Source organism: Archocentrus centrarchus, chromosome 6 (genome assembly GCF_007364275.1).
Source record: "Archocentrus centrarchus isolate MPI-CPG fArcCen1 chromosome 6, fArcCen1, whole genome shotgun sequence".
Taxonomy (NCBI): Eukaryota; Metazoa; Chordata; class Actinopteri; order Cichliformes; family Cichlidae; genus Archocentrus; species Archocentrus centrarchus.
Window position 1 is genome coordinate 34,632,551 of NC_044351.1, and position 13,441 is coordinate 34,645,991.

At 43.1% G+C, this 13,441-nt stretch overlaps 2 protein-coding genes across 3 annotated transcripts; one reads left to right on the forward strand and one right to left on the reverse strand.

Moving 5' to 3' along the window:
* Positions 1–1,865: 1,865 nt before the first annotated feature.
* On the forward strand, positions 1,866–6,169 carry LOC115782176 (olfactomedin-4-like). 2 transcript variants are annotated; one of them, XM_030732231.1, is made up of 7 exons: positions 1,866–1,933; positions 2,057–2,179; positions 2,251–2,394; positions 3,834–3,894; positions 4,603–4,830; positions 5,337–5,505; positions 5,584–6,169. In XM_030732231.1, the coding sequence occupies exons 1-7, from the start codon at positions 1,880–1,882 to the stop codon at positions 6,017–6,019; spliced, it is 1,215 nt and encodes a 404-aa protein (XP_030588091.1). In that variant the 5' UTR covers positions 1,866–1,879; the 3' UTR covers positions 6,020–6,169. The 2 variants fall into 2 exon arrangements, with proteins under 2 accessions (XP_030588091.1, XP_030588090.1); XM_030732230.1 differs by having other exon boundaries at positions 1,880–1,933; positions 2,251–2,469; positions 3,741–3,894.
* Positions 6,170–6,238: 69 nt separating this feature from the next.
* LOC115781955 (olfactomedin-like) lies at positions 6,239–12,023 on the reverse strand. The gene is made up of 5 exons (XM_030731911.1): positions 11,903–12,023; positions 11,624–11,782; positions 9,526–9,738; positions 9,210–9,342; positions 6,239–7,712 (listed from the first exon to the last, which is right to left on the reverse strand). The coding sequence occupies exons 1-5, from the start codon at positions 11,936–11,938 to the stop codon at positions 6,871–6,873; spliced, it is 1,383 nt and encodes a 460-aa protein (XP_030587771.1). The 5' UTR covers positions 11,939–12,023; the 3' UTR covers positions 6,239–6,870.
* Positions 12,024–13,441: the final 1,418 nt, after the last annotated feature.

The following is a 13,441-nucleotide window of genomic DNA, read 5'->3' on the forward strand; positions in this document are numbered from 1 at the left end:
CCGTGATAGGATGATACCTGTGCACAGAGTCCAGTCACTGCTAAATATTCCACAGTCAGCTGTTAGTGGGATTATAACAAAGTGGAAGTGATTGGGAACGACAGCAGCTCAGCCATGAAGTGGTAGGCCACGTAAAATCACAGAGTGGGGTCAGAGGATGCTGAGGGTCATAGTGCACAGAGGTCACCAACTTTCTGCAGAGTCAGTCACTACAGACCTCCAACCTTCATGTGGCCTTCAGATCAGCTCAGGAACAGTGAGAGCTTCATGGATGGGTTTCTATGGCAGCTGCATCCAAGCCTTACATCACCAGGTGGTGTAAAGCACGCCGCCACTGGACTCTGGAGCAGCAGAGACGTGTTCTCTGGAGGGATGAATCACACTGCTCCATCTGCCAATCTGAGGGAGGAGTCTGGGTTTGCTGGTTGCCAGGGGAACGGTACCTGTCTGACTGCATTGTGTAAAGTTTGGTGGAGGGGGGGTTATAGTGTGGGGGTGTTTTTCAGGAGTCCAGGTAAGGCCTCATGCTACAATCAGAAAAGATGAGGAGGTAAAAATGTGAGTGTCCTCCACCTGTAAACCATTCCTGTTTGGGGGGAGGGGGGGGGTCTCATTGTTGCCCCTCTAGTGCACCTGTTGTTAATTTCATGAACACCAAAGCAGCTGAAACTGATGAACCCCCCCTCTGATACTTACTGACCACATCAATATCACAGAGGTTTAACGACTTGATGCTGAACTCTGATTTTAAAAAGTTCCTTTAATTTTTTTGAATAGTGAGGCCTAAACCGTTTAACTAGTGATCCCCCCCCCCCCCCCCCCCCCTGAAATAAATACACATTACTGAATCCAGTCTGTCTGCAATAAGGATGAAGTCTGCACCACTGTAGCACAGACTGTACATGTGATAGAGTTGAAAGAGCTTAGTGTGCACCAAAATGCAGTAGTGGCAGAAACATTGCCTGAATAACAAGGCGCAGAATTCAAAATCCAATTTGCGTGGTGCAGTTGTGGTTTTATTCTGTGGCTATTTTATGCAGTCAGTGCAGAATAATCACTTTCTGTTCCTGCAGACATTAAAATAGAGCCATGTGTCAGTCACTGTTCCCCTCATTGGGAATCCCTCTGAGTCAGTGCTAAACACCAACACTATGTTATGTCCCAGGATAAACTTTACTGTGTGTAGCATAAAATATGTTGTATACAGTCTATTTTTGGTTCTCCTGGAGGTTTCTTCCTGTTAAAGGGAGTTTTTCCTTCCCACTGTCTTCAAGTGCTGCTCATAGAGGGTCGTTTAGACTGTTGGGTTTCCTCTGTATTATTGTAGGGTCTTTACCTATAATACAAAGCACCTTGAGGGGACTGTTTGTTGTGATTTGGTGCTATATAAATAAAATTGAATTGAATTAAATTAATGTCACAGAGGCAACAGGCCGTGCGTGTTTAGTCATACAGCTTCTTTTACTGAGTGGAGGATCATGTTTCAGCATTTCAATAAAACTGAAATGAATTAAATGATTAAATTCATATATGATTACATTTATATACCCCGAACCCTAACTGCTGAACAGTTAAAAAAAACCCCAAAATATTCCACTTTAAAAATTACTGCAAAAAACTAAAAAGTGAGTTTGTAGTTTAACAAAAGTCCTGCATAAGAGTTTTTTCTTAGTTCATTTTTTCATGTTTTTCATAAAATCATGAACATTTTTCAGTTTCAACATTTACACAAAAAAAACAGAGAACACGGCGATACATGAAACACACAAACACGCCCACTTCCTGACACGCAGAGGTTAGTGGGAGTGTTCAGTGAGTCAGATGCTGCTGTGTTATAATCAAAGAGTTCAGAGGCGCTTCGCTGCAGCTCTGCTCCACCATGAAGCTGTGTGTGATGGTTCAGCTGTGCGCTCTGCTCACCCTCACCCAGGAGGTAAGACACTTTTCTGTAAATGATATGCTTTTTAATCCAAATTAAAGTGAGAAAATAATAAGATTCAATAATAAAACGAGTAATACGCAGTTTAGTTCACTTTCATATAAATGTCAATTTCAGGCGCCTGGACGAGAAAAGTGTGCGTGTGAGCTGAGCAGCAGAGAGAAGCTATTCCCTCACGAAAAACTCAGGATTGTCAAAGCCAACGCATCAGACTGCAACAGCAACATCACCCCACAGAAGGTAAAGTCTCTTTGAGCTCCAAACTCATACTGAGCGTCTCCATCCACGTTTAATCACGGCTGTGCCTGCAGACGGTGGAGCTGGAGAGTCTGCTGCTGGGGCTGGAGCGCCGCCTTGCCCAGCTGCACAAAGATGTGCAGGTCCTGGAGAAGGAGGATGACGGGGAGCTGTACGGAGTCCTCAGCCTGTATGTTATAGAGAACGAAATGACTGAGATCAAACTGCTGATCGACAAGCTCAACAGCACCACTCAGGGACACCAGCTCCTCACTGCTAACGCCTCTCAGCAGGTAGATTCCTGACCACGTGCTGCAAAACCATAAAGATACATTTAGTTTTTCTTTTTCCTAAAAAATAACCAGATTTTACAAAGCTGTAAAAACCTGTGAGTATGATTTTAGTATTTCTGGGTTTCCTGGAATATTTTCAGTATCAAAGACAGAAGAAGAAACTTTGTCCCCACAAATCAATATCTGATACATTTTTACATCTGGGAGGGGGAGATGAGCTAAACACACATAATTTTATTTTATTTATTTTACAGTTAGTCATAGTTTCAATCATTTTAAATATCCAAAATATTTGCACTAATTATAGTAAATTGATTTAGGCACCTTTATCAGACACAAGAGTTATAAGTTATAAATATTTATAGCTCATAAGTTGTAAATAATTTGAGAGCTGCATTCATGTGATGCAGACCTCAAATTTATTTAAAGATTAAAAACAGTATTAGAAACAAAACTTTAGAAGATAAAAACTCAGTTTCTTTGTTCTGGTTTTTATTTACTAACACAAACAAAGTTCCACAGACTTGATCAGAAATATATTTGTGACCTCTGAGTGAAACATCTCGATGGCTGTGATGGAGCTCAGCTCTCTCAGTAGATCGAGGTTCCCCTCCTGACTGATGTTGCCTCTCTGTCAGGAATCACAGCTTTGAATAGTTGATTATCTGATATCCTGGAACGTCACATAATCGCACCTGAAAAACGAATTCGCAGCAGCTTTTTTAACTCACTAACCTGAGATCCTGAGAAGTGTTTCAGGAACTGCTGCTCATTATCATTACCAGTAAATATAACACATACACACACAAGAGCAAGGCTGCTGCAAATAAACAGATAAAAGAATGATTATTTGGTTCAAGAATTGAATGTGAAGATTTGAGTTTTCTTCTTGTGACCAGTTATATTTTTCATCAGTGTGTATAATGTGTGTATACACATTATACATGTGTATAATTGAGCACGTTGAACTTTGCTTCCATCTAGTGGCAGGAAAGGAAGCTGAGCAGCAGCTGAGGGAGAAAATGAGCTAAACTGTAAAGAAAATCCAGAGCTTATCTGAACTTTATCTTCATCTTGATAAAATGGTAACACTGTGAACAGGTTCTTATTCTAAATTATACAAACTGAATGATTTTGAAAAAGATGCATACCATAACATGTCTGTTGATTTTATGATAACATGTATTCTTATAGTTTCTTATAGTAATTATTAACTATTGTTGATGAGATCTGATCAGTGTGATGTATTCAAGTCTTCTGCTGTCCCTCAGCTGCAGGCCCAGAAAGCAGAGATGCTAGCGCTGCAGAAGTTCGACACCATGCGCGTGATCGAGGGACGACGAGTCAACATCGACCTGAGTGAGAAATTACTCAAGTGCAACAAAGACCTGAACACTACAGTCGCACCCACCGAGCCGCCACAGGGTGAGTCTAACAGCCACACTCCAGGGTGGGCGGGTGGGGGCTGGTCCTGAGGGGCTGGAGGGGTTAATGAACTTATTTTGTAAATTTGTATTGTTTTTTTTATTTTATTTATTTATTTATTTATTTATTTATTTTTTTATTTATTTATTTTTTTTTATTTGTATTGTTGACTAACATAAAATCCTTTGTGTTCGCATCAGTGTGACTGATATTTTGCTGGAGTAAAATCATATGTGGGCAGACCTGAAAACACCCAGGCTGGAGGTCACTGAGGCCGTGTACACCATAAAGTGTCGCTTCAAAGATGAGATCAGACGAGAAACAGTGATGCCAAAAATTACTGTGTTACAGCAGCCCAGAATGAATCAACATCACTGCAAAGATAAACAAAAATACATGAAATAAGAAGCTCAATTATAGAAAATAGAAACAGAAAAAATACAAAAAAGAGAAGTACTCAATAAATCAAAAATCTAAGTATGATCCCACAAGGCGCACAAATTTAAATCAGTGCAGGCATTTGTATTCAGTGGAGCTGAAACATGATCCTCCACTCAGTAAAAGAAGCTGTATGACTAAACAAGCACGGCCTGTTTGGAAGTATTACCATTAATTCAGTTCAATTCAATTTTATTTATATAGCACCAAATCACCAAATATAAGAGCAGCTCAGAGGAGCACTGATACACATCCTTGATTTCCCCTCAGGTACCTGTCCACGCAGCCGGCTTCTTAACGTCACCGGGCCAAGGGTCTACACAGCAGGAGAGTACCCTGGATCATACTCTTACGGAGCCTGGGGTCGTGATCCCAGACCAGAGCAAGGCAAAGAGAGCTGGTATTGGCTGGTGATGATGACTTCCAATAACAGATACGCCCACTATGTTCGTCTTTACTCCAGTCTGAGCGCTCTCATCATCGGCGTGAGCGTCCCAGGTAAGGAACTGCTGCGCTCGTCTAAATGGAGTCGTTCATTAAATCTTAGTCATTTATTCTGGAGGTTTGCTGTAGTTTGTGGAGGTGAATGGGAAGGACAGGTTAAAGAAGATGAAGTAAGTTTGTTAGGTATATCTACCTGTTGGAGGTGTGCAGCTCCAAATCCAATTATGCAGATCTTTTAACAAAAGTTAACGTGCACTTTTTTTTTTTAAAAAAAGAACTCAGACTATTTTTTAAATTAAAAATAAATATCTAATAAATAAATATTTAGATAGATTTTTACAAACTTTACTTATATTGGTGGACTGACAGTTATTTCTTGACGCAGGATGGTACTTAGTTAAAATCAGTATTACCAGTTTTCACCAAGCAGTGCTTGTCCCAGTATGGTCCTGTACTGGGACGTACCCAGTTCTGTCTTGGTTCCTTCTGAGAACATGTTAAATAGTTCACTTATATTTACTCCTCCCTTTCTTTCTTTCTTCTTCTTCTTCTTTTTCCAGGTAACATCCAGATCCACTCCTCAAACCCAGCTACCAACACCATCCAGGGTCCAAACAATGTTCTGTATGGAGGCGCTTTGTACTACAACTGTTACAACCAAGATGCTGTTTGTCGATTCAACCTCACCACCAAAGCTGTTACCACCTTACAACTGCCCAAAGGAACCAGGTTTGTTGCTCAGCTCGAGGCCTGGAGTTTGAAACATAACTATGGCAAAAACGTTCACTTCTGTTCTCTGTTACTCAGATATAACTCCAAGGGTAACTTCTGCCACCTTGAAGAATGTTACCCATACACCGACCTGGACCTGGCAACAGATGACTCTGGCGTCTGGGTGATCTACACCACCAACCAGGACTACGGCAACTTGGTCCTGTCCAAGGTGGAGGAGGGGGAACCGCCGAAGCTCGGACAAACCTGGCGCACTTCAGTCTACAAGCAGGCAGTGACCAACACCTTCATGGCCTGCGGCGTCCTCTATGCCACACGTTACATTAACAGGGGGATGGAGGAGATCTTTTACTCGTTCAACACCGTGACGGGGACAGAGAGGTTCAACATCGGCATCTTCATCAACAAAATGTCTCCCAACATCCAAGCCCTGAACTACAGCCCTGTGGACCAGATGCTACACGCCTACTGTGACTCCAACATGGTTTCCTATAAGATGTTGTTCGGATAAATTGATATGTTGATTCTTTTATGCGATATTGATTGCCATAAATGCCTGAATTCAAATAACTGCTCCAGAAAAGTTGGTAAAAGCTATTCAGTCTGTACAGGATTTTACATGGATTTTACATCCCAGTGTATTCGTGCAGTATGCTAATTCTGTCAGTGCCAATAAAAGGTTCGCCTTTGTTTTTATTCATTAAACTTAATCATTTGTACATCACTGGTTTTTAATGTTCAGGGTTATGTTAGAAGTACAAATATAATATTACTGTTGTTCTGACATTTGTGGCAGCATATTTGCAGTCATGTTACAGCATTTTGTTACTGCTCTCCACAAAAGGACCTCTCCTGCATGAAATCCTGGTGTAACATCACCCTCTACAGGTGGCTTCATAGAAACACACAGACTCCCACAACAGGTGCCTGACAAAGCACAGGGGGCTCATATATGGTTAACCAAATGGTTATTTAATAATATTAAGCTGACATAAAGACGATAGCTGTTCATTTTCAGCTCTGTGTTATTATTCATCTAATCCAACAACTTTCTCATAAGTCACAGTTTATATATATATATATATATATAAACTGTGACATCAGGCAACCAGACTGAAGCCTGATGATAAAGTTGCCAGATGCCAGTAAAGGATCTCAGTCTTATTGTTGCTGAAGACTTTATTAAGATTCTGATGTTTCCACTCAGTGTTGCTGAACTACATTATATTAGAAAAACCTTTACAGCGTACATGATATACCTTTAGCATTAGCATTGCCTCCTAACACGGCTGATGCATAAAATAATCTGGTTGCTGTTTTCTTGCTGAGTCATGTGACCATAACTCTCCATGAAGCATCCAATCAGAAGTGGACCTGGTAGGCCAGTAAGTATCCATCGTTGTACATGTAGAGCTGCCGGTTGGTGGGGTTGTAGCTCAGACTGGCCACTCCTTTAGCTACCTTCTCCATCGGCAGTGCTAGCCAGTTGTCCTCTTTGCCTGTGGCTGTGTCGAAGGCGTAGAACACCTCCTCGCGGTACTCGTTAACGTAACGAGTCGCGTACATCACACCGCACACCATGAAGGCATTGCTCGCCGCCTTCTTGAACAGCCTGGTTTCCCACGTCTGTGTCACGTTGAGGGTCTTGGCCTCGCTGTCCCACAGCAGTCGGCTGATCACGAGGTTACCGTGGTTCCCTACAGAGGCATAGAGCGCCCACAGTCCCGTTTCATCTGCCTCCACATCCACATCGCTGTTGAGCCGGCAGTCGTAGTAACAGTAGGGGAACTTGTTGTTGAAGCCCACCCCGGTGCCTGGAAGGGTGACCCGTTTGACCTCATTGGTCTTCAGGTCGTATCGGCAGATGTCTGCAGAGCGGTAGCAGTTATAGTACAGAGCCTCGCCATACAGCACGGCACTCGGACCCTCAATGGCGTTGGGGTGGCTGTGCGATGAGGCGAAGGTAAAGTCTCTGTGGTTTCTTGAGGCCATGAAGTCTTCGTAGGTCTGATAAACACGCACGGTGTTGCCCCAGATGTGACTGCTGACCAGAGGCTGAACCCAGTGTTTCTGCCCCTCGCTCTCCATCTGGGCGTCTTTGCCCCATGAACCTGAGATGTAGCTCTTACCATAGGGACTGACTTTAGTCGTGACCGGGTTGCTGATGTTGGTGATCAGGCCCTTAAGACAGTATCTGTCTGGGTCTGGAAACAGAGAGAGAGGAGAGGGAACGCCAAACGATGATTTCAGAAATTTAAAACAAGGATCACTGCCAGCCTAACCTGTATGCACAATTAATTATTTACTGAAAAAGGAAACAGCTGCATGTTAATATATTTTCTGCACATGCCAAACGTCAGACCAGAATCATTCTGTTAGGACTTTTGTTGTTTCAACCACAGATAAATGACAGTGTGGTACTGGATAATAAAAAGTAGGGCACATGCCTCTGACACTTTCTTTCTCATTCCCCTCGACAAGCACTGCGACATACACACAGTAAATACAACAGAGAAACTGAGCTAATTAGGATGAGCCAGCTTTCTTGGCCTATATTTCTTCTACAGTCTCTTTGCCCTTTCTTTTCTTTCCTAGCAAAATATGACCATCAACCCTCTGAGGACAAAGTCATCCAATTAACCTAAACTTCCTGACCCCATATTTTGGAGAAGGACATATGCTGATTGATTATTCCTGAGGCTGAGGTTGTCAAAGATGATAGTTTAGGGCTTACAGGGCTAATCTAAGTCTACATGGTGTTTTGGGGGCGTACTGTGCACAGACAGTATATAGATGGATGGAGCTACAGTAATGTCACCCACTGGTTTCTGAAATCCTGTTCTAAACCCTTGTGAAGAGCGTTGCTGCCGTATATAAAAGAGATTCAATTTTGTATGATCCAAAACAAGTGACTGAGCCCATAAACTCATCACGTTTACACAGAGAGAAAAAGGCTTTGGTCGCCATCTGGTGGCCTTCAGATAGAATGCAGCTTTACTTTTACATTGGCTTCATTTTACCGACCATGTTTGTTACTGTCTACGGTGAATGGACGGCTATTTGTTTGACTCTTTTCTATGCCCAAGTGTGAGTTCAGTAACATGCTGACTAGAGGAGCCGGGGCTCAAACTGCCAACCTTTCAATTAATGAGCAACCCGCTCTACCTCCTGAGCTGCATATGGTACCGTATATCTTAGAGACTGAACTTGCTTTAGTGGAGACAGACAGTATAAAGTGAATTACAGCATGTTTACAGTGACACACATGCACACACACACGCACACACAAGCACACATGCGCGCATGCACATACATGCACACACACACGCACACACAAGCACACATGCGCGCATGCACATACATGCACACACACAGACTCACACAAGCACACACACACATGCACACACACGCACACACACAGACTCACACACGCACACACCGACACACACATACACACACACACACACACGCACACACACACACGCACACATGCACACACACACACACACACACACACACACATACGCACGCACACACGAGCGCGCGCGCACACAGACACACACACACACACGCACATACACACACACACACACACGCACGCACACACACACACACACACGCGCGCGCACACATACACACACGCGCGCGCGCGCGCGCACACACACACACGCACACACACACACACACACACGCACACACACCTCTGAAGTCTTTGGGGATTGACTTGCAGGACTCCACGTTATTCTTCAGGTAGCGCAGTTTCTCCTTCACCGTCTTCATGTTAATCACGTCTGATGTTTCTATTCTGTTCACATGTTGACGCAGTTTAACCACCTGCAGCACCACACAGTGACAACATTCATATATGTGCATGAACACTCAGCATTTCATTTATAAACAGATTAGTTTAACATTTAATCTGATATAATTACATTTCTTCTTATTCCTCTGTCAAGCTTTTGATTGATACATTGTAGCACTGTTATTTATATTTTCAGATGTGTTGCATTGCCGTACCTCTTTGGACAGCTTCTGTGTCTGAGTATTGTTTAATTGGCTGTGGACAGCATCAATTTTCATCTCCAGTTGGCTGAGCTCCTGGCCCAGCAGGCGCAGAGACAGGGCAGAGTACAGGCCCTTGTGGTGCAGGTACTGGTAAGGCTCCAGTCTGGCTGACAGGCCCGTGACCTGAGTCTGGATCTGAGGGAGACGCTGCCTGGATACCTTCAGCTGCAACGACACACACAGAAACTCTTTAGGCCCTCCTCTATAAAGGGGAAAGAAAGGAGACAGAAAGTAAGGGGACTGTAGAGCACAGGAGTGGCTGCTCGATACAGAGCTGGATTGGAAATCTCAGTTGAGGAAAACACCTTTTTAAAGGAAGCTCATCTTTTGCCTGGCCTGGTTGATTTTACGTCTTTTTAAAGGGGTCTAGTTTTACTGAGAGGAGGATTCATTTTAATCAAAGTGTGTTTGGAGTGTTTTAACAAAGAACAGGACAGTAAACTGCTAAGGAGAGCCCGCATGTAAAGGGAGCTTCAGGAGGGAAAGTCCACTGTGCCATTAGGAGGTGGCCAGGCTGATGAAAGCACTCAAAGCGTAGAGAGGAAAAGACTGAGCTGCAGCCCCAGGATTACATGTGGAACCCCACTCCCCACTAACGCAAGGCTTTTGAAGATAACCGTGGTGTCGGTGTTCTTAGGCCCTGAGTTCCAGGCCAGGATTGTGCGCCCAGCCCAGCACCACACTTTGAAAAGAATAAATTATTGTGAACCTTATTTGCAGCGTGAGAGTGTTGGTGTTTTTTGCTGGTCACTCCTTGAACCCATTCATTAGTTTGGGGCAGATTCGACCCACTTTGTAACACATGCAGTTTTTTCTATTTGTCGATTTGATCAACTTTGTTTTCACAAGCTGCCTGACAGGTATGACTGTGAGTCTGCAGCCTTCAAAAAGTGCAGTTTGTATATTAATAATCTGTTCTGAACTTATGAAAAGTATACCTCTGAAAAATACTGTCCATGATATATTAATAAATGTAATAATGTAATAATAAATACAATAAAACAATTAAAAACAAAGTTAAAATGTAACATTTTCAGATAATGAAAAACAAACTGAAGCACAGAAAGAAGTCGTAGAGAAAACATGAATTATGGTGTTTTTCACATAATGAGATGATGTAATGTGTCATGTGCCGTTGTTCATCTGAGGCTGTAATTAAATGATTTTAAAAGCATTTTTAACTTCATTTTTATTGAACCTAAAACCGTAGCAGTGCAGAAGCTGAACTTTCCTGAGTCTCTGCACTGCAGCTTGCTAGCATCAGCTGTTAGCTTAGCACTTGCTACTGCGATGGTGGTTCCTAAAAATTCACACAACTGTGACCAGAACACGAACATGGAGGCTTCAAAATGCTGACAAACCTGTGGGTAATGTCATGCTTTATGTGCAGTCGATTATTCCCAATCCTTCAGGCTTCTGTTATTATTGTGTGTCTGCTGATTAACTGCACGCAACTCCTGCCCAACTATCATCTGTGTGCCACACAGATACCTGCACAATTACACCTGTGCATGTGCTCTTAGGCTCATTGTCCCCTCTGCCACGTCTGGCACTGCTCTGCTCCTCTGCTTTTACCTCCTCGTCTGTCCAGTTTCATGTTTACACTTGTATTATTGTTATTTTAATACACAAAACAGAAAAGATAAAAAATATATATGTTAAGCAGAATGAAACATGGATGTATATGGAAGCCCGACATTCTTGTCCTTGACATTCTTACAGGCATCTCTGTATATGATCACACAGTTTGTTGTGTTATAGAAACAAAACAGAAGAAAATGGTAACATTTATTCTTTTTTTTTGGTTTGTTTGTTAGTCACATGTTGAAATTCACAAAGTGAATTTTAATAATGGCCCAGTGGACTCAGCTAAAATCAACAGACGCTGGACGCTCAAACCCTCTGAAAATGGCCCTGATTTCAATAACAGTTAAAACTCATTTCTTCCACTTTAGGGTGGAACGGATAAAACGTTCATGAAACGTTCTTTACATTCCTGCAGTTGGGAATGTGAGCAGTAATCATGAGACTAATGCATTTGAATTCTTACCTGTTCCAACAGGTTGTTCAAAGATCCTTCACAGGTCTGAACCTGCTGGAGCACAGCCTCGTACTTCACAGCCGGGAACGACCACATGGTGGAGTTTACCTCACACACGCACGAGTCGTCCTTCTTCAGGCCAATCACACGCTGAGCCTGGCCATCACCCTGCAGCCACACACACACACACACACACACACAGTAAAGCTGATGTGATGTACCACAGATATTCATAAAGTACTATGAGTTCCAGATTTAGGGTCTATTTCTCAGTGTCGTGTAACTCACTGTGGATGTGAGCAGCAGCAGAAGCAGCGGCACCATGTTTACAGATGGACAAATGAAGCCGACACTGACATCAGCACCTTCCTGCTTCTCTTTTCTCTAACACGCTCGGTCAGGACGGACACACCCACCCAGCTCTGCTCAGAGCCTTCGAAACATCTACGTGGATGTGAAACTCTGAAAACACCAAACTCAGGAGTTTTCCATTTACTCACTTCCTTTATGAAAGCAATATTATTTTCCTTTTGCAATAATCTTCTGTTGCTACACCGGTCAGATCTGATGATTAAGAAATCATCGAGAACCTCAAAACAGGGACTGAAAAATCTGAACAAAAGCACACCAAATCAGGTTTTATAGTTGATGTTTCTGAATGCAGCCACCTTTACATTGTTATCTTAACCTTCTGATATCAAAGTCATCATTGGTGGTGACCCCTGACCCCACCCCCATGTTTTGGAGTCTATCATAAAGTAAAAACACTGATGATGACTCGGACCTCAGAGGGCTAACAGGTGACAGTTTGACAGGTGAGGTCATCAAAAGTCAAGTGGTGGATTTTCTTGCTTTCTTAATGTGTTTTGTTGAGATGGTGTTGTAATCCATATAACCAAGGAAAGGAAATCCCATCACTGCTTAAGATATTACCTCCAGAAACTAGTCTGATCCATTTGCTCATCCCAGTTATTTCTTCAGTTTCTTCTCTTTCACACACACACACACACACACACACACACACACACACACACACACACACACCTCTTTCTGTGTATTCAAGTCAGGAATTATTTCATTTTGACACTGCAGTTTAGCAATTTAGGAACATTAGATGAACAGTGTCCAAATGAAGGTGGGAAGTTGGAGGGCAGAGTCGAGGTGGTGGTGGTGGTGGTGCTGGAGCAGCTGAAAGCCAGAAAAACAGAAGAACAGTGACTTTTAAAGTCAGGGATGCTGTCACCAACTCTGTTCATAATTTTTATGGACAGAATTTATAGACATAGCAAAGTGGAGGAAGGCTTTCGCCTTGGTGGCCTCAGAATCCCATCTCTGCTTTTGGCAGATGATGCGGTCCTATTGGCTTCGTCAGGCGCTGGCCTCCAGTTCATACTGGCCTGGTTCACAGCCAAGTGCAAAGCAGCAGGTATGAGAATTAGCACCTCTAAATCTGAGGCCATGGTCCTCAGCCAGAAAAGGGCGGAGCACCCACTCCAGGTCAGGGTAGAGCTGCTGCCCCAAATGGAAGAGTTTGAATCTTGTTCAAGAGTGAGGGAAGAAGACAGCAGGAGATTGACAGATGGATCGGGGCTGTGGCTGCAGTGATGTGGATGCTGCACTGGTCATTTGGTAAAGAGAGAGCTGAGTGGGAAAGCGAAGCTGTCAATTTATCAGCCAGCTCCCTCACCTATGGTCAAAAGCTTTGTGTAGTGACTGAAAGAACACAATCTCAGTCACAAGCAGCAGAAATAGTAGAGGTGTTCAAGGCCTGTCTTACCGGGAGGAGGCCCTGAGGTGGACCCAGGACATGCTGGAGAGATAACATCT

Bases quoted from the DNA above. Each gene is read 5' to 3' on its own strand.
- LOC115782176 (XM_030732230.1), top strand. From the start codon at position 1,880: ATGAAGCTGTGTGTGATGGTTCAGCTGTGCGCTCTGCTCACCCTCACC. The intron at 1,934-2,056 runs GTAAGACACTTT...TGTCAATTTCAG, and splicing joins TGCTCACCCTCACCCAGGAG to GCGCCTGGACGAGAAAAGTG. The intron at 2,470-3,740 runs GTAGATTCCTGA...GCTGTCCCTCAG, and splicing joins CTGCTAACGCCTCTCAGCAG to CTGCAGGCCCAGAAAGCAGA.
- LOC115781955 (XM_030731911.1), bottom strand. From the start codon at position 11,938: ATGGTGCCGCTGCTTCTGCTGCTGCTCACATCCACA. The intron at 11,783-11,902 runs GTGAGTTACACG...GTGTGGCTGCAG, and splicing joins TGCTGCTGCTCACATCCACA to GGTGATGGCCAGGCTCAGCG. The intron at 9,739-11,623 runs GTAAGAATTCAA...GTGTCGTTGCAG, and splicing joins TGAACAACCTGTTGGAACAG to CTGAAGGTATCCAGGCAGCG.